The sequence below is a fragment of the Microtus pennsylvanicus genome, chromosome 2 (assembly GCF_037038515.1).
Source record: "Microtus pennsylvanicus isolate mMicPen1 chromosome 2, mMicPen1.hap1, whole genome shotgun sequence".
NCBI lineage: Eukaryota > Metazoa > Chordata > Mammalia > Rodentia > Cricetidae > Microtus > Microtus pennsylvanicus.
This window is the reverse complement of record NC_134580.1, coordinates 131,544,318-131,568,659: the sequence shown is the minus strand read 5'-3', so window position 1 is coordinate 131,568,659 and position 24,342 is coordinate 131,544,318. Positions and strand designations below refer to the sequence as shown.

The 24,342-nt window shown below is 42.2% G+C and overlaps 1 protein-coding gene across 2 annotated transcripts in view; it reads right to left on the bottom strand.

The window, feature by feature from the left end:
* Window positions 1-24,342, bottom strand: part of Phf20 (PHD finger protein 20) — a 115,829-nt gene that overhangs the window by 60,103 nt on the left and 31,384 nt on the right. For both annotated transcript variants that reach the window (XM_075962734.1, XM_075962735.1), the window contains exons 3-4: window positions 3,818-3,989; window positions 255-339 (exon numbers count right to left, since the gene is read on the bottom strand). In XM_075962734.1, the coding sequence (XP_075818849.1) occupies window positions 255-339; window positions 3,818-3,989 (257 nt within the window). The remainder of the gene's footprint in view (window positions 1-254; window positions 340-3,817; window positions 3,990-24,342) is intronic.

Sequence of the window (24,342 nt, the reverse complement as noted above, 5' to 3'; positions counted from 1 at the left end):
AAATAATAACTGGAATTTAGTAACAAAGAATTAATCCCCTCCCTTTCTTTTATTTCTGATGCTGGAGATTGAACCTAGGGCAAATCTATCCTTCATATCTAGCTTTCTTTCCATTTATAATCTCGCCCTACTGACAGGCAGATTAACATAAAAAAATTATTCCTAGGCAATAAATACTAACACACTATCAAATACTCATATTGTAAAATTCCCCTACAGCAGAAGTGAAAAAAACTGCAACTGCAACACCTTACCATCCTTGTTCACAGCAGTGACTTTGGCTGGATAAAATCGACAGTCAGACCAGCAAGCAAGCACTTGCTCGTTTATTTGAAATTCCTATAAAAAAAAAAAAGTAAATATCCAGTTACCAACTAAATTCTACAGATGTACAGTATAGCCCGATCCATAAAAGCAGTTGGATGCGTGTGAGTGGTAAGGGAGGGCTGGTATGGTGATGAGAGCCAGCAATCTTGACATTGGGAACACTAAGGCAGAAGGATCAGGACTGTGAAGTCAGCCTTGGCCACACAGAAAGATTAATTCTCAAAAACAAAGGACTGGCAAGATGGCTCAATGGACTAGGCAAGTGCTACCAGGCCTGATAGCCTGAGTTCTATCCTTGGAACACACATGCTAGAACAAGAGACCACTCCTGCAAGTCGTCCTCTGACACCTAAAACCTATACTGTGGCATAAGTGCACACACACAATCAGTCAACCAATAAACAAATAAATAAATAAATTTAATAAAATAGCAACAAGGAAGGACTGGAAAGATGGCTCAATGGTTATGTAGAGGACCTGGGTTCAATTACCAGCACCCAAATGGCTGCTCACAATTCTCTGTAAATCCAGTTCCAGGGGATCTGACACCTTTATACCAACGCACATAAAATAAAGTTAAATAAATCATTAAAAAATTAATAATTAGGGCTGGAGAGATGGCTCAGAGGTTAAGAGCATTGCCTGCTCTTCCAAAGGTCCTGAGTTCAATTCCCAGCAACCACATGGTGGCTCACAACCATCTGTAACGAGGTCTGGTGCCCTCTTCAGGCCTGCAGGCATACACACAGACAGAATATTGTATACATAATAAATAAATAAATATAAAAAATATTAAAAAAACAAAAAAATTAATAAATAAATAAAATAGCAACAAATTATGAAAAAATGGGCTAGTCAAGATGACTCAGCAGGTCAAGGCACTTACCCCCAAACCCAACAATCTAAATTCAATTCCCAGAACCCACATGTGGAAAGAATCAACTCCTGAAAGTTTTTCTGCACGTGTATCATACATGCACAAACAAATATCATTTTTAATTAAAAAATAATAGCAATTGGGGCTGGATAAATGGCTCAGCAGTTATGAGCACTTACTGCTCTGGCAACGGACTGAGATTTGGATCTGAGCATCCATACAGAAGCTCAAAACTAAGAAAATAAACAAAAAAAAAAAAAGAGAGAGAGAACAGAAGCTCAAAACTGTCTTAACTCTTTTAGCCTCTTCAGGCACAAAGCACACACATAGTACATATAACACTCATATGAGAATATATATATGAGTGTATACACACACACATAAACAAGAGTGGCCTGGAATGGGCTATGAGATACATGACGGTGAGCACAGAGAGCCAAATACGAGAAGGTGGAAGCTGGAGAGACGACTCAGGGGTTAAGAGCACTTGCTTCAGCCAGGCACTGGTGGCACACCTTTAATCCAAACACTTTAGAGGCAGAAGCAGGTAGATCTCTGTGAGTTCAAGCCAGCCTGGTCTACAGAGTGAGTTCTAGGACAGACAGCTACACAGCAAAACCCTGTTCAAAAAAAAAAAAAAAAAAAGAGTATTTGCTTCTATTGCAGAGGATCTGAGTTTGGTTCCCAGTACCCACACAGTGGTTCACAACCATCTTTGTAACTATAGTTCCGAGCCAGGCGATGGTGGCGCACGCCTTTAATCCCAGCACTCAGGAGGCAGAGGCAGGCAGATCTCTGTGAGTTTGAGGCCAGCCTGGACTACAAGAGCTAGTTCCAGGACAGGCTCCAAAGCTACACAGAGAAATTCTGTCTCAAAAAAATCAAAAGGAAGAAAAACAAAAAACAAAAAAACTATAGTTCCAAGAGACCTGATGCCTTCTTCTGACCTCCAAAAGCATCAAATACATACATGCATACAAACCCCATACACGTAAAATGAAATAAGTAAATGTTAAAAAATATAATAGCTGGGCATTGTTACACGCACCTTTAATTCCAGCAGTTGGAAAGCAGAAGCAGACAGATCTCTGTGAGTTCATGGCCAGCCTGGTCTACACAGTGAGTTCCAGGATAGGTAGGACCACAAGTGAGACCCTGTCTCAAACAACAAGCTAAATAAATAACTAAGTAAACACACAAACAAACAAATTATATAAAAAGGCTGAAGCATAAGAGCGTCTAAGTCAGGGAGGACTGGGCAAGTACAGGACAGCACTGAGATAATCTTCCCCTATCTGGTTTTCACAATGAAAGGGAATCTGAGAGACCAGTGCTAACAGAGAACATACCTAGTTTAGGAGCTGGAAGGAATGAGGCTACTCCTCTTCAAGGAAGCAGCATTTACAGCATCTCATGCTACCCACACTACTGCCAGGCCCAAGGGAGGCGCTCATGCAACTTTCATATTTTGTGCTGTTCTCTCAGCACACAGTTTGCATTCATAATGATCAAATGGAACAATATTGAACAATTTCAATATTTCCCCTAATTTCAAAGGAGAAAAAAAGCAAAACGAAAAGGCCAGCCAGAGTTCAAGTTCCTCAGTGAGGTTAAAATGGAAACCAGAATCCAGGCTGAGTCAGATCCCAAAGCAAGGGCTACCACAAATGTCTCAATGTCTGTTTTAAACAAAAGTAAAGGTTTGTGCGTCATTCTGAAGGCAGTCAAAGCTCCAGGAGCAGTAAGGAAATTTAGAAAAGCCAAAACAGTCCAATCAAATCCAAGTTCTCTAGGGCTAATAAAAGACTGTATAATAAGCTCAGGATCCAAATATAAAATGGCTACTTAAATAACTGGAGATTAGCACAGCAAAGGGTCTTCATGGCTACTTTATCTAGTATACAATATTCTAGATTTCAATCATCCATTCATTATATCACAGTCTGGTTGAGGGCTAGTTTTATTTATTGTTGGTTTTAAGATGGGTCTCATTATGTAGTTCTGGTTGGTCTGGAGCCTGCCATGTAAACCAGGATGGCCTCGAGCTGTAGAAGTGTCCTGCCTCTGAGTTATGAGTGCCACTGGTTTGGTTTGGTTTGGTTTGGTTCGGTTCTTTGGACAGAGTCCTTGACCTCTTGATACCCCTCTGCCTCCACATTCTCAGGGTTGGGATCAGAAGCATATATCATCATTCCTGGCAGAGGAGGTATGGGGGTGTTTAAAACCAGGTCTTACTTTGTAGCCCATGCTGGCCTCAAACACACAGCAATCCATGAACCCTGGCCTCCTAAGTACTAGGAGTACCTGGTTTATTATAGAAATATTTCCTGAAGACTTACTATGAACCCGATAGTACTTCAGACACTAGGAAAACAGCGCTCTCTGAAAGAGACATAAAACCTTATTCATATGGATGGAACCCAATATAAGTGAGCTTCTATGACATCAACTGCATCAAACAAGAAAAAACTAGACTGCACATGGTTACCATCACAAGCCAAGGATTGCTCACCAGTGGGTTCTGACTTGCCCACTAGAGAGCAAAGACCAGACACACACACTGCCTGAGGCTCAGCAGTCTACACTACAGAACTCCACAAATTCGCTACTCACAGAAGAGCCATCCTCCTCGTGCAAGCCCTCTTTCCTCAGCTGGATCTTCTCTAAAGGGCGGAGGTAAGGACTGTCCCAGCAAAACCACTCATCGTAACGATGGTTCCAGCGCTTGAAATGGATGAGAACTTTCCCTTCTTCGTAGTCAATGTCTTCAATGTGAGCTGGATACCTGAGTGAGAAAAAAGAGAAATTACCCAAATGCTTACCAAAACAACCAAGTCTCTTTTCACAGAGCATAAGACAAAGTATTTAAGGCTGCCCATTTTGCTGTTCTTTTTGAATTTTGATATTTGCTTTTAAAGATTTATTTACTTGTACAGATTTTTGCCTGTATGTATGTTTGTGTATCACTTGGGTGCCTGGTGGAGCCCATGAAGGTCAAAAGGAAGTGGGATTCTCTGGAACTGGAGTTACAGATGGGTCTAAGCCACCACACAGGTGCTAAGGAATCAAGCACAGGTTCTCTAGAAAAGCAGCAAGAGCTCTCTTAACTGCTGAGCCATCTCTCCAGCACCAAAGTCTCACCATTTTGAAGTCAGGCATGAGTACTAGCCTGTAGCATCAGCACTCGGGGGCTAAGGTAAAGGGATTGCTGCAAATCTGAGGCCAGGGCTTCTTGAAGACCCCTGTCTCAAAAAGACACAAAACAAAAACAAAAACAACACTCCTAACACTTTGAGATGCTGTGTCAAATAAATTATAGAAGATAGCAGACTTGGATTCAAGTCTCATGGGGCAAGGCTGAGGCACACCTGCAATTACAGTTCCTCACAGTGGGAGGAGGAGGAAGTGGCATGAGTCCCAGGAAGTCCCATGAAACCTGGACTGAAGACCCATCTCAGAAATAAACAAACAATAAATAATAAAAGTCTTAATCTGAAGCAAACAAGATGGTAAAAGCACTTGCCACACAGGGTGATGAGTTCCACCCCCAGAACCCACACTAGAAGAAGAAACTCCAAATGTTCCCCTCTGACCTCCATGTGCATGCTGATTAAGGACACACACTCAGACCTTTAAAAATATCTCAACAGGGCGCTTTCTTAGTTGATGGACGACTATTAACCTTTCAGAGCCTGAGTTCACTCATGTAAAGTTGGTTATAGTACCAGTTAAAAGAGATGACATATACACAGGGCCTGCGCATAAGGAGGCAAGAAGCAAACGTGAACTCCTAGTTCTATTAGGATGTGCTCATAGACTATAACACAGCCTCATCAGGTTAGGTTTTTGTTTAGTTTTGTTTGCTTGTTTTGGTTGGTTTTCTGAGACAGGGTCTCATATGGCCCACATTAGTTTCAAACACTAAAAATCACCTCCTGATCCTCCTGCCTCTACTTTCCAAATGCAAGGATTATGTGAGTACCAGCATGTCAAGCTGTTCCTGAGATTTTAAAGCCGTATAATGGAAGTTCTGTGCAGATACTGAAAAGAATAAAATGACTCTGCAGACCCTGATGCAGAAAGCTCCCGTGATGTACTGCTATATGAAGTGTTGAATTTGTTATTACATTGTATTAATTGTATATATTCATGTATGCCACAGCACACAGGGCATGTCAAAGGACAACTTTTGGAAATCAGTTCTTCCAGTGTTTGGATCCCATGAACAGAACTCAGGATGTCAAACTTGATGGTAAGTACCTTGAGCGGCTGAATCATCTCACAGGCTCTATTACTTGTATGGTTTTTGTTCATTTGTTTTTCTGAAACAGGACTACATAGTAGCCCTGACTTGGACCTGAACTCACAGAGATCTACCTACCCACGCCTCCGGTGTGCTGGGATCCAAGGCATGTGCCATCACACATGCTATTACTTGCTTTTAAAGAAGGTGAATATGAATCAAAAACAAAAAAATAAAAGAGAAAAAAGAAAAACAGATTTTAAAAAAGGTGAATATGTAAATCATATCTGGAGGATGAAGAAGTGTAGCTCACTCAGTCTATGTGCTCTTTCAGTCCCCATTCCACCCTTCCTGATTGAGTTGGGAAAACAAACAATAGTCTTTCATTCCCTTCCAATAAGCAATCAAGATGACCCAGAGTTGTGTGAGCAGACCAACCACACACAAGTAAATCATTGGAGAGTTTGTTAAAATGTAGCTCCCGACTCAATAGCTTGGCCTTTGATCCCAGAACACTAAGGAGTTCCTGGATGTGGCTGCCGCTGCTTTTCAATAGCAAATATCTGGCCACCAGTTGCTACTTCAGTGTTAGAGGGCAGTAGTGTGGGTGGCAATGCCAATAATGGCTTCCTGGCTGTAGAGGCTCCAGTGATAGACCCTCAAATCGGGACCCTAAGGACAGCCTCCTTGAGTCTCACAACTTCAATCCTTTCTGTTTTGTGTCTGTTTCCCTGTGTTCAATCTTTCTGGGGCTTAAACACTCAAAGAAGCTGAGTATCATAGTGGCACTCTCCTGTAATCCTAAGCACTCATGAGGCAGAAGATTGTAGCCCAGCCTGGAGCTATGTAGCCAAATACTGCCTGCCTCCCAACCTCCACCCCAACCCAAAGAAGCTAGTACCGTAGCATACACGTGTAATCCAAGCACTGAAGAATTAGAGCAGGAGGACCACTGCAAGTTCAAGGCCAGCATAAAATACAAAGCAAGACTTGGTCTGGAGAGATGGCTCAGCAGGTAAAGGTGCCTGCCACCAAGAAGCCTGATGCCCTGAATTCAATCCCTGAGACCTACATGATGGAAGGAGAGCCAACTCCAGCAAGTTGTTCTCTGACCTCCACATGTATACCACTGTGTACATGTACACACAAACATAAATTATTTTTCTGTTTGTTTTTATCTTTTTTTTTTTAATTTTGAGACAGGGTTTCTCTGTAGCTTTGGTGCTTGTCCTGGAACTAGCTCTTGTAGACCAGGTTGGCCTCGAACTCACAAAGATACTCCTGCCCCTGCCTCCCAAGTGCTGGGATTAAAGGCATGCACCACTACTGCCCAGTTCTCACTGTGTAGTTATGGTGCCTATCCCTGGCACTAGCTCTTGTAGGCCAGGTTGGCCTTTAACTCACAGAGATCCACCTGCCTGTGCCTCCCAAGTGGTGGGATTAAAGGTGTGCACCACCACCACCTGGCAATATATTTTTTTTCATAAATAATTTAATAAAGTGTTTTAAAGGAAAATACTATCTCTAAACAAAACAAAGCTGGATGTGATAGCATGAGTCTATAATCCAGTATCCTAGAGATAGATAAGAATATTCAAGGTCTCCTTCAACCACGCACATAGCAAACTGGAAACCAGCCTGGGCTATATGAGACTCTGCTGGCCCTGGAGACCTGGTTTAGCAGTTAAAAGCTCATACTGCTCTTGCAGAAGACCCAACTTTGGTTCCTGGCACCAACACTGGGTGGCTCATCATTACCAGAAACTCCAGCTCTAAAGGCTCCAAAACCTTCGGAACTCTGAGAGTACCTGTACTCATTCACATGTGCACAAATCCACACAGACACATGCAAATATACATAATTTCTAAGTAATTAAATAAATTTATTTCTTTTTATTTTATGTGTACGGGGGTTTTGCCCACACATATCTGTCTGTGTGCACCATATGCACTTGGTACCCATGAATGTCAGAAAAGAGTACTAGTACTAGATGCCCTGAACTGGAATTATAGTTGTTAGCTGCCATATCGATGCTAGGATTGAACCCAGGTCCTGCAGAAGAGCAGCCAGTCTCTTGACTACTGAGCCGTCTCTCCAACCATAAGTAAAATTTTTGTTTTTTGAAACAGAGATCACTATGCAGACTAAACTGGTCTGGAATGATCCAAGCTGGCCTCAAATTCATAGAGAAAATGTTTCTGTTGTTTTATACTATTGCCAGGCTGCCTTGAACTTGCAGTCTACCTTTCAAGTGTTGGAATTACAAGAAAAGTGTATTGTGCTGGGGTATTCCAACTGTTTGCAGACCGACAGGCAACTCTCCAGGAAACTCAACAGTAGTCAAGGGACACTTTCCTGAAAGTGCTTCTGTCTTCTGTGACAGAACAGGTGCTAGAAAAACTGTCCCGCTAGGTAAGAGCACGTAGAAACTTAGAACTGCAGTTCCAGGGGATCCAATGCACCTCTTCTGACCTTGCAGACTCCTCCATTGGCTTAAAACACATTCAGGTGCACACATACCCATAAAAAATAAAATAAAGCCAGGAAGTAGTGATGCACACCTTTAATTCCAGCAGGGAGACAGAGGCAGGTGGATCTCTGAGTTCAAGGGCAGGCTGGTTTACAGAGTGAGTTCCAGGACAGCCAGGGACACACAAAGAAACCTTGTCTTGAAAAACAAAATATCAAATAAATAAATATTTTTAAAATAAAAATTAAAAATAAGTGACAAGATGCACTCCTCGGTGAGGGGACCTATCTGTGTGTCAAGAAAACAGGAAGCAGTAGTGACCATTTTAAACATCGACCCAGTAGGACTTAATATTAAGAGACTGATCCAGTAGAACTTAGAAGATCACAGTTGCTACCTGCCTTGGGCACAGCTTAGTTTCATCAATCACAGGGCTTTATTAAGTGCCTTTGATGTTGTCAGTCAACTACAGGCATGTGTACAGAACATACACATGCGTGCTTTGACACACACCCATACCCACGCACACCCCCCCACCCTCAAGGCAAACTAGACTCAGTAGCTGACTAAGCTTCAGATATCAGGATGAACTCCAGATTAATGATAATAACTGCTTTCACCAAATAATTTATCAGGCTTAGCCTCAACAATTGGACAGCTGCAAGGAGGCTAGAAGGGCTAGGAATTAGCAGGTGAGTTGTGAGTGTTCCATTCACAGACAGGAAAAGGAAGATGGAATGTCCAGCTTCAAAATGTAACTATGAGTCACTGAACTGCCTTTGTAACCTCACACTTCTGCATTGCTGGTGGGAATAAAAGCTAGTACAACCCCTTTGGATGTCAGTGTGGCGATTTCTCAGAAAATTAGGAAACAACCTTCCTCAAGACCCAGTAATACCACTGTTGGGTATATATCCAAAGGATGCTCAATCGTGCCACAAGGACATGTGCTCAACTATGTTCATAGCAGCTTTGTTTGTCATAGCCAGAACCTGGAAACAACCTAAATGTCTCTCAATCGAAGAATGGATAAGAAAAATGTGGTACATTTACACAATGGAGTACTACACAGCAGAAAAAATAACGACAGCTTGAATTTTGCAGGAAAATGGATGGAGCTAGAAAACATTATTTTGAGTGAGGTAACCCAGACACAGAAAGACAATTATCACATGTACTCACTCATAGGTGGTTTTTAAACATAAAGCAAAGAAAGCCAGCCTACAAACCACAATCCCAGAGAACTTAGACAACAATGCGGACACTAAGAGAGACTTACATAAATCTATTATACATGGGAAGTAGAAAGTAGAAAAAGACAAGATCTCCTGACTAAATTGGGAGCATGGGGACCTTGGGGGAGGGTTGAAGGGGGGGGAAGAGAGAGGCAGGGAAGGGAGCAGAGAAAAATGCAGAGCTCAATAAGTATCAATAAGAAAACATATAAAAAGTTCAAGAAGCCATATCATCAAGAACAACTAAAGCAACTGTCTGCAATCAACCTTCACGTGTGACCTCTTCCCAACAGCCACTGCAATGACTTCAAAACGTCTGTGAGCTTAAGATAGGCAAAACTTTGCTTTTAACCAATACTTTCATTGTAATTTTTAAAGCATGAAGAAGCTCCGTTCTATGAAACCCAAAACTTGTTGAACATGCACGGCAGAACAGACTCATCTTAAAGAACACTACAAAGGTGAAAACAGCTGCAGGCATTAGCCCTTCTAAAACATACGTAATCTTTGGGTAGCAGGAGTCAAGCTTAGTACGATTCCACAATCGTTTATAGCTTAATTCCTCTACTTAGGACCAAAGCAAAAAAATTAATCTAACAACTCAGCTACCTTTCTCAGCAGGATTGCCAGTCCCCAAACCCTCTTCATACAAAGTTGGCTTTCCTTCCCAATGGTCCTTAAATTGTCTCCCTACCTGTACAACTATTCCTCTCTCTGTCTCCTATATGTGTGAGTGTGAGAGAGGGAATATAAGCTTTCTCCAAAGAAAGCATAATAAGACATCCTCTGATATTAAAATACATGCACATGGACTTTGAGAGATCCTGTTTCCTGATGCTCCAGAGGCAGAAAGGTAACTGAACTCAATGTCAGGCAGAACAGAACAGCCTGCCTGGAAGCCAGGGTGCCCACAAATTCTTTTAATCTGACCTTGAACCAGTATTCAGAACAGACTAGAGATGAATCATCAAGACCGTAAATGGACACCAAAAGCACAGGAGTCGTCTGAACACGCAACGTTTTCACTACCTAAGCTCTCACACCAGAGGAAAACAGAACCTATGACAAAAGGTGGACACCCCTGCCTTCAAAATGTGGGGTCTCATTATCCACTGCTTGAATATGGCAAAAGGAATGGTGTGGGACTTTCAAAGCTGGGTCACACAGAAGTTCCTGTTGGTGCTTTTCCAGAGGACAATGGTTCAATTCCAGCACTCACTCAGCAGCTCACAACCATCTGTAACTCCAGCTCCAAGGGATCTGATGGTCTCTGTGGGCCCCAGGCACACAAGTGGCATGGTGTACAAATATACATACAGTTAAAACACCCACACATTATAAAGTAAATAATAGGTCCTGCATGTTTGCTGTATGTTGATTTATAGTTGAGATAATTTTCATCTCACCATTTAGGTGCCTTACACCGCCTAATTTTAAACATCTTCACCATAAAATAAATGAATATTATAGAACTACAAATTTAAAATGGTCAAAAAGTAACCTGGAAGCCGGGTGGTGGTGGCGCACGCCTTTAATCCCAGCACTCGGGAGGCAGAGGCAGGCGGATCTCTGTGAGTTCAAGACCAGCCTAGTCTACAAGAGCTAGTTCCAGGACAGGCTCCAAAACCACAGAGAAACCCTGTCTCGAAAAACCAAAAAAAAAAAGTAACCTGGGGCTGATGATATGGCTCAGTCAGTAAAGGCACTTACTGCCAAGCCCAAAAACCTGAGTCAATCCCTAAAACTTAAATAATCAACTTATTTTCTTGGGATTTGGGGGGGGGGGGTATTTGGAGGGGTCTTGTTGTGTAGCCCTAACTGGCAGAGAACTGATCTGGCTGGCCTCCTGCCTCTGCTCCCTGAGGGCTGAGATTACAGGCATGTGCCACCACACCCAGCAAATTATAATGTATTTTAGTACACACAGTACTGTTGTTTTTGCCTATATAGTCTTTCTTGGGTTCCCATTGGGGAAGGGCAAGAACAACCAGGTACTACATTGTGGAAAACAGTATAAATTCCTATGGAAAGGCCTATATGGTGGGGAATCAAGGTGTAACCTGAAGAACCACACCACAGTCCCGACTCTATGAATAAGCCACTTTCAACTGCAAGGCTGAACCAAAACCTCCCAGTTAGCTGAATTCTGACCCACAGAAACTTGGAGGAAAATAAATGTTTAACTTTGTTTCAAACCTCAAACCACTAAATTCTAAGAAGACTTGTTAGAATACAATTAAGAACTAACAAGGTAGCATTTGCAGGACTCTGAGGTTTTCTAAAAGTAGAGACTGTAAGTCGGAGGCTCCAGACCTGGGGTTTCCAGTTTGAGAAATACTTCTGAAAGCTACCAGACAAACTCACCAAGGAAAGGAGAGGGCTGGTGGGGGGAGGGAGGACGACACCCAAAGCCCCTGCCAAGTACTGGGAAAGGCTGACTCCACAGGCATCTCCAGCCAGGCAGAAGCAGCCAGGTCTAGTTCAGAAATACAATGCTGACCTGTTCTTACTGTACGTTCCCAATCCCAAGGAAGGCTGGCTTGATGCTCAGGTTTGCTCACAGAACAGCAACTGGCAATGCTGGATGGGGGTCTGGTCCCGCCCACACCCATGAACTTCAAACGCAAAAAAAGCAGCAAGTGAAGGAAGGACCTAAAGGTGGTGTGGGGTGGGGATTTCTTTTGGAAAGCCTACTCCAGGGATGTGGCCCAGTTGAGCATGCATTAGCCCGTGCAATCCCTTGGGCACCATTCCCGGTGCTGCAAAGATAAAAAACAAAAACATTGGGACCGACTCCAACTGACAACAGTCACTAGTTTATAATTCCTGGAGTAAACAGAAATCATGAACTATGAATAACATATGTGTAAACTGGGTGTAGTGACTCATACTTACAATCCTAGCACTGGAGAGTCTGAGACAAAAAGATTGCCCAGATTTTGAGGCTAGCCTGGACTACAGAGCAAGTGAAACTCTATCTCAAAAACAAACAATTGCCCTCAAGATGACTATGACTTAGCAGACAGAGAATGGTCTTCCCACTAAGCATGACACCTGAGTTACATTCCTGGGACCCACATAGTAGTAGGAGAAAAATGACACCTGCAAGTTGTTCTCTCCAAACACACAAACTAGTTTTGTTGTTGTTATTGTTGACTTTATTTTTTGAGACAGGGCTTCTCTGTGTAACAGTCCTGACTGTCCTGAAACTCTTTGTGGCCAGGCTGGCCTCAATCTCAGAGAGATCCATTTCCCTCTGCCTCCCAATTGCTAGGTTTAAAGAACAATGTTTTTAATTTAATAATAATAATACTAAAAATACAACAGGACATGGTGGTGAATGCCTTTAATCCCAGCACTTGGGAGGCAGAGTTCGAGGCCAGCCTGGTCATCAGACTGAGTCCTGGGCCAGCCAACACTATATAGTGAGACCTCTAAAACACAAAAGCAAAAACAAAAACACTCATGTGCATGGCTTGCTACAGAGTTCACAAAGGACCCTTATGTAAGAAATCTCACATGACTTTACCACAGTCCCATGAGGACTTAGCAATTATTACCATCACTACATCCATTTTACATCTGAGGAAAAGAAAACTCAGTGACTAGCAGGAGTAACCAAGATCAGCATGTAACTCCTGCAACAGCTGAACCCATCGAGGATACTCATGTTATGAACTCACATGTATATAACTGAGTAGTAACACATACATAGCCAGTCTGTCCTCGCAACTATCCAGTAGTGACAAACACAGAGGGCCTCTCCTCATAGCTACCTAGTAGTCTATCAAGACTACCCCAGAATTTGCCTCATTTTTTTTTGTCCTGGGTTTGGGTATACTGGCTGCTTACAGACTGTTCTTTACATAAATAGTCTTTCTGCAAACATATAACAACTCCTTGTGCTTCAGAAATCCAAGCATGCCTCTATTCCTGGCTCAGAACACACAGCAGAAGCCAGGCATTTCTATGCACAAAAGCAACACCCAAGCCATCAGCAACCTTTGCTGGAGAGAGGATGGGGATGGAAGACTATTTGGCAAAAAGAAAGGGCCAGCTTTGGGAAAACTCTACTGGTTTTGGGGACAGCCTTCCTTACTCCTTTCCCAGCTCTGCTAATCAACACCTGATAGCTTCAATTCAGGTAGGGTCTTGATCCTGAATCCACCTTTCCACTCTATCCACTCATCAGCAATGCTCAGTATAGTATAGCAAGCCCTGAGATCCTCCCATTAGTACCAGGCACAGGCCTGAGTTAGCACTGAGTTAGCAGAGAGCCAGACAATGGTGGCACATGCCTTTCATCCCAGCACTCAGGAGGCAGAAGCAGGCAGGCAGATAGATCTCTTAAGTTTGAGGCCATCCTGGACTACACAGTGAGTTCCAGGACAGCCAGGGCTACACAGAGAAATCCTGTCTTAAAAAAGAAAAACAAAACAAAACAAAAAGAGACCAAACAGTATCATTTTCCTACTCCTACCAGGGATCTGAATACCTCTTCTATTTAAACCTCCCCTGCCAGCCCCTTCTCCCACCACGCCTGCTTAGTTCTCTTTCTATACTCTCTAACATACTGCTGATGTCCTGCCTCCTCCAGCTCTCACTCTCATATCCTGAAACCATCTCATCTTCTTGTCTCACTTCCTTAAAAATACCCTTCAATTTCCTGGCCCTTCTTCCTCTGTCATAACTGCCTTGTGACCCCGGTTATGTCAGACCCTCCATGTTCTCAACTCCTACAATCAAGATTCTGAACACAGGCGCGCGCGCGCACACACACACACACACACACACACACACACAGACTTAATAAGCTGCTGATGCCTCCAGGACTCACTTGAAAAGGAGGGCTACAAAAAAAGCTTCCTTCTGGGGATGGAGGAGCTATGCAACTCAGTGAGGCGGCAAGCAGTCTTCTGAGGGATCCAATATCATCCCAAGCGTGGTACATGTCTGTATGTAAAAGGTCATCCAGCCTCAGCTTAAGATGTGTGTACTCTGATAAAGTCCTTTCTAAATAATTCCCCTATCTAACAGCCTTACTATATATAGCCCAGGCTACCCTTGAATTCGTAACCCTCCTTTGGCCTCGTAAACACTGTCATTACAGAGGGATACCTAGCTCAATACGACTTTTAAAATAACATAAAAAGAACCACTCGTTGATGTGGGAGGTCCTTCTATATATGTGCTGCTTTTATTGGTTGCTCAGTAAAGCTATTTTGGCCAATGTCTTAGCAAAGTAAAGCCAGGCGGGAAATCTGAACAGAGATAGAGAGAGAGAATAGGTAGAGTCAGGGAGACATCATGTAGCTGCCGAAAGAGAAGAATACCGAACCTAACTGGTAGGCTACAGATACACAGATTAATAGAAATGGGTTAATTTTTTTTTTTAATATTTATTGATTTATTATGTATACAATATTCTGTCTGTGTATGTCTGCAGGCCAGAAGAGGGCACCAGACCTCATTACAGATGGTTGTGAGCCACCATGTGGTTGCTGGGAATTGAACTCAGGACCTTTAGAAGAGCAGGCAATGCTCTTAACCACTGAGCCACCTCTCCAGCCCAGAAATGGGTTAATTTAAGATGTAAAAGTTAGTTAATAAGAAGCCTGAGCTAATAGGCCAAGCAGTGTTACAATTAATATAGTTACTGTTTGATTATTCGGAACTAAAGAGCAGTCTCCATTTATAACGTATGGAACAGCAAGATTGCTCAAGGGAGGAAAAACCTTCAGTTCTCACATACCTATACAGTAGAAAGAGAGAACTGCTTCCTGCAAGTTGTTCTCCTACCTCCATGCAAACACAAGAGCCAAGAATAGTGGCACATGCTGGCAACTCTAAGATTTGGGAGGTGAAGACAAGAGATTGGGAGTTTAAGGCCATCCTCTGCTACCAAGCCTATTCAAGGCTAGCCTGGGTTTCACGAAACTATCAAACGACAAATGGAGAGTAGTGCATACAAAATAAAAATATAAACAGTCTATTTGAACAGATGTGGAGGATCACAATTGCAATCCCAACACTCAAGTGGCTGAGTGGAAGGAGCAGCATGAGTTCAAGGCAAGCACAGGCTAAAGAGGAAGGCCCTAATTCAAATTAACAAGAAAAATTACTTTTACTCTCTTACTTATTCAATGCCTTCCATCTAGAAAATGATACAAAATTTAAAAATTAACAAGAAAAATTACTTTTACTTTCTTACTTATTCAATGTCTTCCATCTAGAAAATGATATAAAATTTAATATCAAAAACAGTTTATCAGGCTAGCAGACAGCTCAGATAGTAAACTGCTTCCCATGCAAACAATGGCCTAAGTTCTGATCCCCAGAACTCACAAAAAAAGCCAAGTGTGAGGCAGATCTGTAATCCCAGCACTGGGAAGGTAGAGTTCAAGGCCAGACTGGTCTACAGACCCAGTTCCAGGATAGCAGGGAGGCTGTACAGTGAGAGCCTGCCTCAAAAATAAACAAACAAATTGGATCTTCCTGTCTGACTTGAAGAAATGGATAATTCTGAGACTGGGGCAGAAAATATCCAAGATGAGCTTATCATAACTTTCAGGGCCAGAAAAGAGAAACTTCTTAAAAATAAATAAATAAGGTTTATTTATTTTTATTTTATGTGCACCAGTGTTTTGCCATAGATCTTAGGTTCCCTGGAACTGGAATTAGAAACAGTTGTGAGCTGTCATGTGGGTGCTGGGAATTGAACGTGGGTCCTCTAGAAGAGCAGTCAGTGAACTTAACCACTGAGCTATACTTTGAAAAAAAGAAACTCTGAAACACACACAAAACAGACACAAAAAATGATGAACTACATCAAAAGGATACAGAAGCCAACTGAAAGCTGCCGGGAAACAATGTGAACAAGAAAACAAAGTACTGCTGGATTACAACATAAGATATATAATAAAAACCTCAGTCATACTGACAGAACGAAATAAAAGGAGGCTGGGCACAGTGGCACGTGCCTATAATTCCAGCTGAAGTAGAAAGATAGTTTAAAGTGACATAAAAGTGGAGGAAAAGAAATGACTAAATAATTAGCTTCTAACCTCCACAAATGCACCATAGCCATGCATGTTCTGTCCGCCCCCCCTTTCTTGGATGGATAGATAATGGGATGGACCAAAACTTTCCACTCTTTAAATGTGGGCCAAAGAAAGTAAGTTCTTTTTTTTTTTGGTTTTTTGAGACAGGGTTTCTCTGTAAGAAAGTTCTTTTCAAGCTGTGAAGAAACTAGGAAACTTTATACTGGAGAAACCCTACAGACGACCAAGGTAAACACCAGCAGAGGGAGGGAAACATGTTGATGTGATGACAATGGCACTTCATCTTTGAGGGCTTCCTCCAGTAAATGCTAACCTACCATGAAAAAAGCATCAGTTGATCCCAACTGAAACCAGTCCATGCATTCTGTCTTCTGTGGTCTGCTCCTTCCACTGGAATGGCAGCTCCCAAAGACTGGATGGATAGGCATGTCCAATCACCACTGAAACCACCTCAACTGGCAGTATCTGAACAACATGTCATCTTTGTGAAACTTCTGACATGCCCCCTATGAAATTCCCTGTTTTGCCACAGGGGTTTTTACATGAACTTTGTACAAAGTAAATGTCTTCCCATGATAACTAATTGCAGGGACTTTGCTCTCTGTTCCAGGTACAAGACTAAGCATGGGCTCAAAGCCATACCTAGGGGCTGGAGGCATAGCTCACTGACAAGAGTCCAGTCTAGCATGATTCAATTCTGGGTTCAAACAAAGTCCAAACACACACAAAAATGAGTCAGATGTATATCTAATCCCAGCACTCACGAGGGCAGGAGGATTACTGTGAGTTTGAACCAGCCTGAGCTACAAGAAAAGTACCAGACCTAAATCTGAAAAAAAAAAAAAAAAGATGGCTCAGCGTTCAGTGTAAAGTGCACTCCCTGCTCTTGCAGAAGACTGGAGTTTGGTTCCCAGAACCCACAATCAAGGGGCTCACAACCACCTGTAACTCTAGTTCCAGGAGATCCAACATCCTTCTAGAATACTAAACTCACGTGAACAAACCTACTCAAGCACACATATATACTGATAAAAAATAAAATATTTTTAAATAATAATAAAAGTAGTCATGCCACGGGTACGTTTCAGAAGCCAGAATACCTATTACAGTTAATGTTATTTTCTATGTCCAATCATCAGAGAGCTAAAGCTCCAGCCCTCTTTTACTTTTCAAGGCAAGTCTTATTTTGTAGCACTGGCTGTCCTCAAACTTCCAGCAACCATCCTACTTCAGCCTCCCGAATACTAGGACTCTAAGTGTGCACCACTGTGGCCAGTTAGTTAAAACTATCTATATTCAAATCCCAAGTTCAAGCAGGGCATGAAGATTCATACCTACAATCCCAACACTTGGGAAACAGAGGCAGGAAGGTCAGGAGGCATCCTTTGCTACATGGTAAATTCAAGGCCAGCCTGGGTTACATGAGACCCTCAATATAAATAAATAAGAAATAGATCACTGGGCAGTGGTAGCACACATCTTTAACCTCAGCACTTGGAAGGCAGAGGCCATCAGATCTCTCTGAGTTTGAGGCCAGCCTGGTCTACAAAGTGACCCAAGGACAGCTACAACTGTTATACAGAGAAACCCTGTCTCAAAAAAAGGAAGGGAGGGAGGGAGGGAGGAAAAAGAAATAGATCCCATACTTAGCACTTAACTAATTGTAACTTCATGTACCTTAAGTCACATGCTTTGGGCCTATTGCCTCATACATAAAATGTGCATGTGCATAATAAAAGTAGGTAACTTAGCTGCGTCCCCCACACGAGCCTTCAATCCCCAGGCAGGCGGAGCTCTCTGAGTTCAAGGTCAGCCTGGTCTACAAAGCAAGTTCCTGGATTGCCAGAGCTACACAGTGAAACCCTGTCTCAAAAATATCAAAAGAAAAAAAAGTAGGCAACTCAGAGTACTGTACGGTGTTGCATGCAAAGTTTTTAGATTTAGGCTTGGCACACAGTAAATCACTGAATAAAATGAGCAATTGGCAAAGGCAGGAATCCTAAGATCATATGATTAACAACACTTGGCCATTAAGGCCAATACCAAATCCTTGAGTATCTCTCAACTTCATCAGGGATCTGTGTGTTCTGTTCTCTCCACAGCCGTCAGTGTAATGCCATTTGATATATGTTTGTGGAAAACTCAGAATGGAAGGTAATCCTTTGTAGCCCCTCCCACTCAGGAGATCCTCCGCACTTTGCCATAATAAATCTATGTTCACTCTGCTCTCACATAGACATAAATACACAAACATATACATAATTCTTAGAAAAGAAAGATTGCTTTAAAATAATAAATATATGAAACAGCATAAGAAATAAAGTCTGCCATCGCCAAGTCATACAGAAGCATAAGCTTAGGTGTTTTCAAGATTCGGCTTCTCCCCTAACCCACCACCAGGGCTAAAGAGGGGGCATTGCTACTGGATGTGTGAATTCACAAAGCCGCCAACTCTTGGACAAGCGCCCAGTTTATCTTTGTGTGCTTGCACCCATCTGTGATAAGCCTACATTATGTAAGTGTAGGGAGATCCTTTGTTCTAAACACCAAATAACCTAATAATTAGGACTGACGAAAAAAAGAACCCAGAGGAATGGACAAGCCTATGTAAAACTGACCCAGATAGGAAGCCCTGTGAAGGGACTGGTTGCAGCTGTGCTGTGGTTAAGTACCATGACATAGAATCAAGGGAAAGATGTCGCCGAAGAATACCTCAAAGGCAAGCAATGAACAAATGAAAACATTAGTTCACCTTTAAAAAAACAAAAGAAAGAAAAGAAAGGTGGGGAAGACGGAAAGATGGCTGAGCAGCAAGGAGCACATACTGTTCTTACAGACAGCTGAGTTTGATTCCCACTACCATGTTGGGCAGCTCATAACCATGTGTATACAACTTCAGCTCCAGGGGATCTGATGTTTCTGGCCTCCTCAGGCACCTGCACTTAACAGGCACACATATTCGCATAATTTAAAAAGAAAGAAAGAAACAAACAAACAATACAAGTGAAGAGAAGCCAGGCATGATAGCACACATCTGTAATAACAGGCCTTGGAATACTAAGAGGACTGCAATGTTTTGATTGGTTTTTGTTTTTTAAGACAGTCTCTCTCTGTAGCTCTGGCTGTCCTGAAATTCGCTCTGCAGACCAGGTTGGCTTCGAACTCACAGAGATCCACCTGCCTCTGCCTCTGAGTGCTGGGATTAAGGGCATGTGCCACCACCACCTGGTGACAATTGCAATTTTAATTCAAGACCAACCCTGACCACATAGTAAGACCCTGTCTTTCAAAAGAGGTAGAAACCACACACCAAAACATGACCAGTGGAAAGAATCCTAATAAAAAGAGATAGCAGGGGTTGGAGAGATGGCTGAATGCTTAAGAGCACTACACGCTCTCCCAGAGGACCCAGGTTTGAGTACTAGAACCCACATGAAGCTCATAACTTTCTGTAACTCCATTTCCAAGAGATCTGATAGCTACTTCCTACTCCTGTGGGTGGCAGGCAAAGACTCATGTGTAGGAGAAAAATTACACATACACATAAAATTTTTAAAAATTAAAAAATAAACAAAAATTAAAGAAAAAAAGAAACTAAATGGTAGACAAGATAGCTCAATGCTAAAACAAACCTGAAATTTGAGTTTGAGCCCTGGAACCTGTATAAAAATGCCAGATGTGGTAGGACATATCTGAAAGTCCAGCACTTCTGTGGTAAGGTGAGAGGCTGAGAAAGAACAGTCCATAAGCTCTTGGGCTAGCTAGCCTGAAGCATGCAGAATGTCAGAAACAAGAGAGCCCCTATTCCAACATGGTGGAAGGAGAGAACTGACTACTCAAAGTCATTAGTAATCTGACCTCCATATGCATGTTGTGATACTGTGTACATGCGAGAGCAAGCATGCGCACACAGTGCGCACACACACACCAAATTAAAAAAAGAAAAAGACTGCAAAATCAGATTTTTTAATTCTTTGTACATGAAACAAACTATGAGCACCTAACTAGAAATACAGTAGAGAAGAATGTGGCAGAAGGACCAGGAAGGCACCAGACAGAGTTGCTACCTCACTGTGAGAACAGGGAAGGCCAGCCTGCTGCTGGGACAGATGGTGCACTGCCGATAGATGACAGGAAGAAGGGGGAAGTATCAAGCAAAGCAAGCACTTTCTATTCCATCCACCCAGCATCTTGACTAAGACACCGAAGCCTGTCAACTTAGCCAGTTTATCTGTACAAGTCTGGGACTGAGCAGGGTAGGCAGAATTACTCTCTCACAGAGACATTTGCCCAGAAGCAGCAGCTCCAAACAAAATTAGAATCTGTTTTGGCTTGAATTTTGCTTCTTGAGACAGAGTCTTGTAAGCTAGCCTGAAAATTACTATATAACCCAACATGGCCTTGAATTTTTGACAATCCTCCCGCCTCAGTCTCCCAATGCTGGTGTTACAGGAGTGACCACTCCATCCAGCTTAGTATTTGTGCTGCTTTTTTCCCACTGCAGGCCTCCAAACCCAGGCTTCCTGCATACCAGACAAGTGTCTTGTCACTAAGCTACACCTCTGCCCAACAACTATTTTGTCTGACTAACTCCAAGATAGATGCTGTGGTATATCCCTTCAATCCCAGCACTTGGGAGGCAGAGGCAGAAGAATCTCAGTAAATTTGAGGCCAGTTTCCCTCCTAACCCCAAAGAAGTAAAAATATCAATTGTTTTATTTCTTAGGGACCCTAAATTCTGAAAAAAAAAAATCTTTCGTGGGTGACTTACAAACAAATCCACGAGGCCCCCAGAGCACTGTGGTCAAACAGAGCTAAGTGAGTCCTAGACTCAACAGTAAGAAGTTTGTGTCTAAATTCAACGCAATTCCCATCAAAATCCCAGCAAAATTTTTCAAAGACCTCGAAAGAACAGTACTCAACTTCATTTGGAAAAGCAAAAATCCCAGGATAGCCAAAACAATCCTGTACAATAAAAGAACTTCTGGGGGCATCACAATCCCTGACTTCAAACTCTACTACAGAGCTACAGCACTGAAAACAGCCTGGTACTGGCATAAGAACAGACAGGAGGACCAATGGAACCAAATAGAAGACCTGGATATCAATCCACATATCTTCGAACACCTGATTTTTTATAAAGAAGCAAAAAATATCAAATGGAAAAAAGCATATTTAACAAGTGATGCTGGCATTAACTGGATATCAACATGTAGAACAATGAAAACAGACCCATATCTATCACCATGCACAAAACTCAAGTCCAAATGGACCAAAGACCTTAACATAAAGCCAGCCACACTGAACCTTATAGAAGAGAAAGTGGGAAGTACACTTGAACGCATTGGCACAGGAGACCACTTCCTAAATAGAACCCCAGCAGCACAGACACTGAGAGAAACAATTAATAAATGGGACCTCCTGAAACTGAGAAGCTTCTGTAAAGCAAAGAACACGGTCAACAAGACAAAACGACAGCCTACAGAATGGGAAAAGATCTTCACTAACCCCACATCAGACAGAGGTCTGATTTCCAAAATATACAAAGAACTCAAGAAATTGGACACAAAAAGATCACATAATCCAATAAAAAAAATGGAGTACAGACCTAAACAGAAAACTCTCAACAGAGGAATCTAAAATGGCTGAAAGACACTTAAGGAAATGTTCAACATCCTTAGTCATCAGAGAAATACAAATCAAAAGAACTCTGAGATTCCATCTTACACCTGTAAGAATGGCAAAGACCATAAACACTGATGACAACTTATGCTGGAAAGGTTGTGGGGAAAAGCGAACACATCTGCATTACTGGTGGGAATGCAAGCTGGTACAGTCCCTTTGGATGTCAGTGTGGCGATTTCTCAGAAAATTAGGAAACAACCTTCCTCAAGACCCAGTAATACCACTGTTGGGTATATATCCAAAGGATGCTCAATCATGCCACAAGGACATGTGTGCTCAACTATGTTCATAGCAGCTTTGTTTGTCATAGCCAGAACCTGGAAACAACCTAAATGTCTCTCAATCGAAGAATGGATAAGAAAAATGTGGTACATTTACACAATGGAGTACTACACAGCAGAAAAAATAACGACAGCTTGAATTTTGCAGGAAAATGGATGGAGCTAGAAAATATTATTTTGAGTGAGGTAACCCAGACACAGAAAGACAATTATCACATGTACTCACTCATAGGTGGTTTTTAAACATAAAGCAAAGAAAGCCAGCCTACAAACCACAATCCCAGAGAACTTAGACAACAATGCGGACACTAAGAGAGACTTACATAGATCTCATCTACATGGGAAAATAGAAAAAGGGGGCTGGAGAGATGGCTCAGAGGTTAGTTAAGAGCATCGCCTGCTCTTCCAAAGGTCCTGAGTTCAATTCCCAGCAACCACATGGTGGCTCACAACCATCTGTAATGGGGTCTGGTGCCCTCTTCAGGCCTGCAGGCGTACACACAGACAGAATATTGTATACATAATAAATAAATAAATATTTAAAAAAAAAAAGAAAAGAAAATAGAAAAAGACAAGATCTCCTGAGTAAACTGGGAGCATGGGACCTTGGGGGAGGGCTGAAGGGGGAAAGGGAAGAGACAGGGAGGGGAGCAAAGAAAAATGTAGAGCTCAATAAAAAATGTATAAAAAAGAAGTTTGTGTCTAAAGTCATTTTACTTCTGAACCTCAATTCCAAATAAGCCCTTATTTTATTTATGTCTTTATTTTAGACCTAGAGATTGAAACCTGGGCCTGGATAGTCTAAATATGTGCTCTATCAGTGAGCTCTATACCTCCAGTACAGTTAGCATTTCTGTGGAGAATTAAATTAGACAGCCCATGGAGTACCACTGGGGTCAATAAGACTCAGACCTGTCAAGAGCAAACCTGCAAGCACGCTAGTTGTCACTGCTGCCTGTCTAACACACAGCATACTAAGATGAGGTAGATCCAGGCCTCTGCATAAGCAACACAAACAAACTAAACTGAAGACTAATACATGAAGCATCCAACCACATCTGTTGTGTGTGTTCCCCTGTGTGTTCCCCATGTGCTCTACTGTCACACAGATTGAAAAATATAATTAAATTGGGTGGTGGTGGCTCAAACTTAAGTCCCAAAACTCAGGAGGCGGAAGCAGAAAGATCTCTGAGTTTGAGGCCAGCCTGTTCTAAAAGGGAGTTCCAGGTCAGCCAGGGCTACACAGAGAAACCATGTCTGGAACACCCTCCCCTCCTCCCAAATAAAAGAAAAAAGAAAGAAAGAAAGAAAGAAAACTATAATTAACTTTTTTATTTTTTTATGCCTCCCACCTTTTTATTCCTATGCAAAGTAGTAGCACATCCAGAAAATAGGCAGAGGAATGCACCTGGAAGTATAGTGTGCCTCTGGAGTCAGATCAACAGAGGTTCAAGTCCCAGTTCTACCACTTACTCTGTAATTTGGGAAAGAATGTTTTACCTCTGTGATTCTTGTTTAGTCCCTCATTTATTTTTAAAAGGTTTATTTTTATTTATGTGTATGTTTATGCGTATGTACGTGTATATGTCACCTAGGTGCAGTACCTATAGAGGCCAGAAGGGTGTAGGATCCCCTTGAACTGAGTTACAAGCAGTTGTGTACCACTCAAAGTGTTTGCTGGGAACCAAACTCTGATCCTTGGGGAAAGCGGCCAGTACTAGTACCCACTGAGCCACCTCTCCAGCCCCCTTACCTCATTTATAGAGTTACTGAGGTGGCACAATTGGTTAATAGCACTTGCTGCCAAACTTGAGATCTGAGCTGGGTCCCTAGGACACATATGGTAGGAGAGAAATAACTCCTGCAAATTGTCCTCGTACCTCTACATGTGTACTGTGGCACACCTTCACAAATGTGCACACATGCAAAACACACGGACACATACATACAGACACATAAATAAATGTAAAATAATCAAAACAGCCCCTTAGCTTACTGAGAAAATTATTATAAATAAGCTATCTAATTCTGCAACATTAGAAACAGGATTAATGGGGGATGGCTCAATAGTAGAGTATTTTCTAGCATTTTTGTGACCCTGCATTTAATCTCTAGCACTGAGGAAAAATTTTTCTCTCTGGCCTAAGGGCACAGACGCAGCA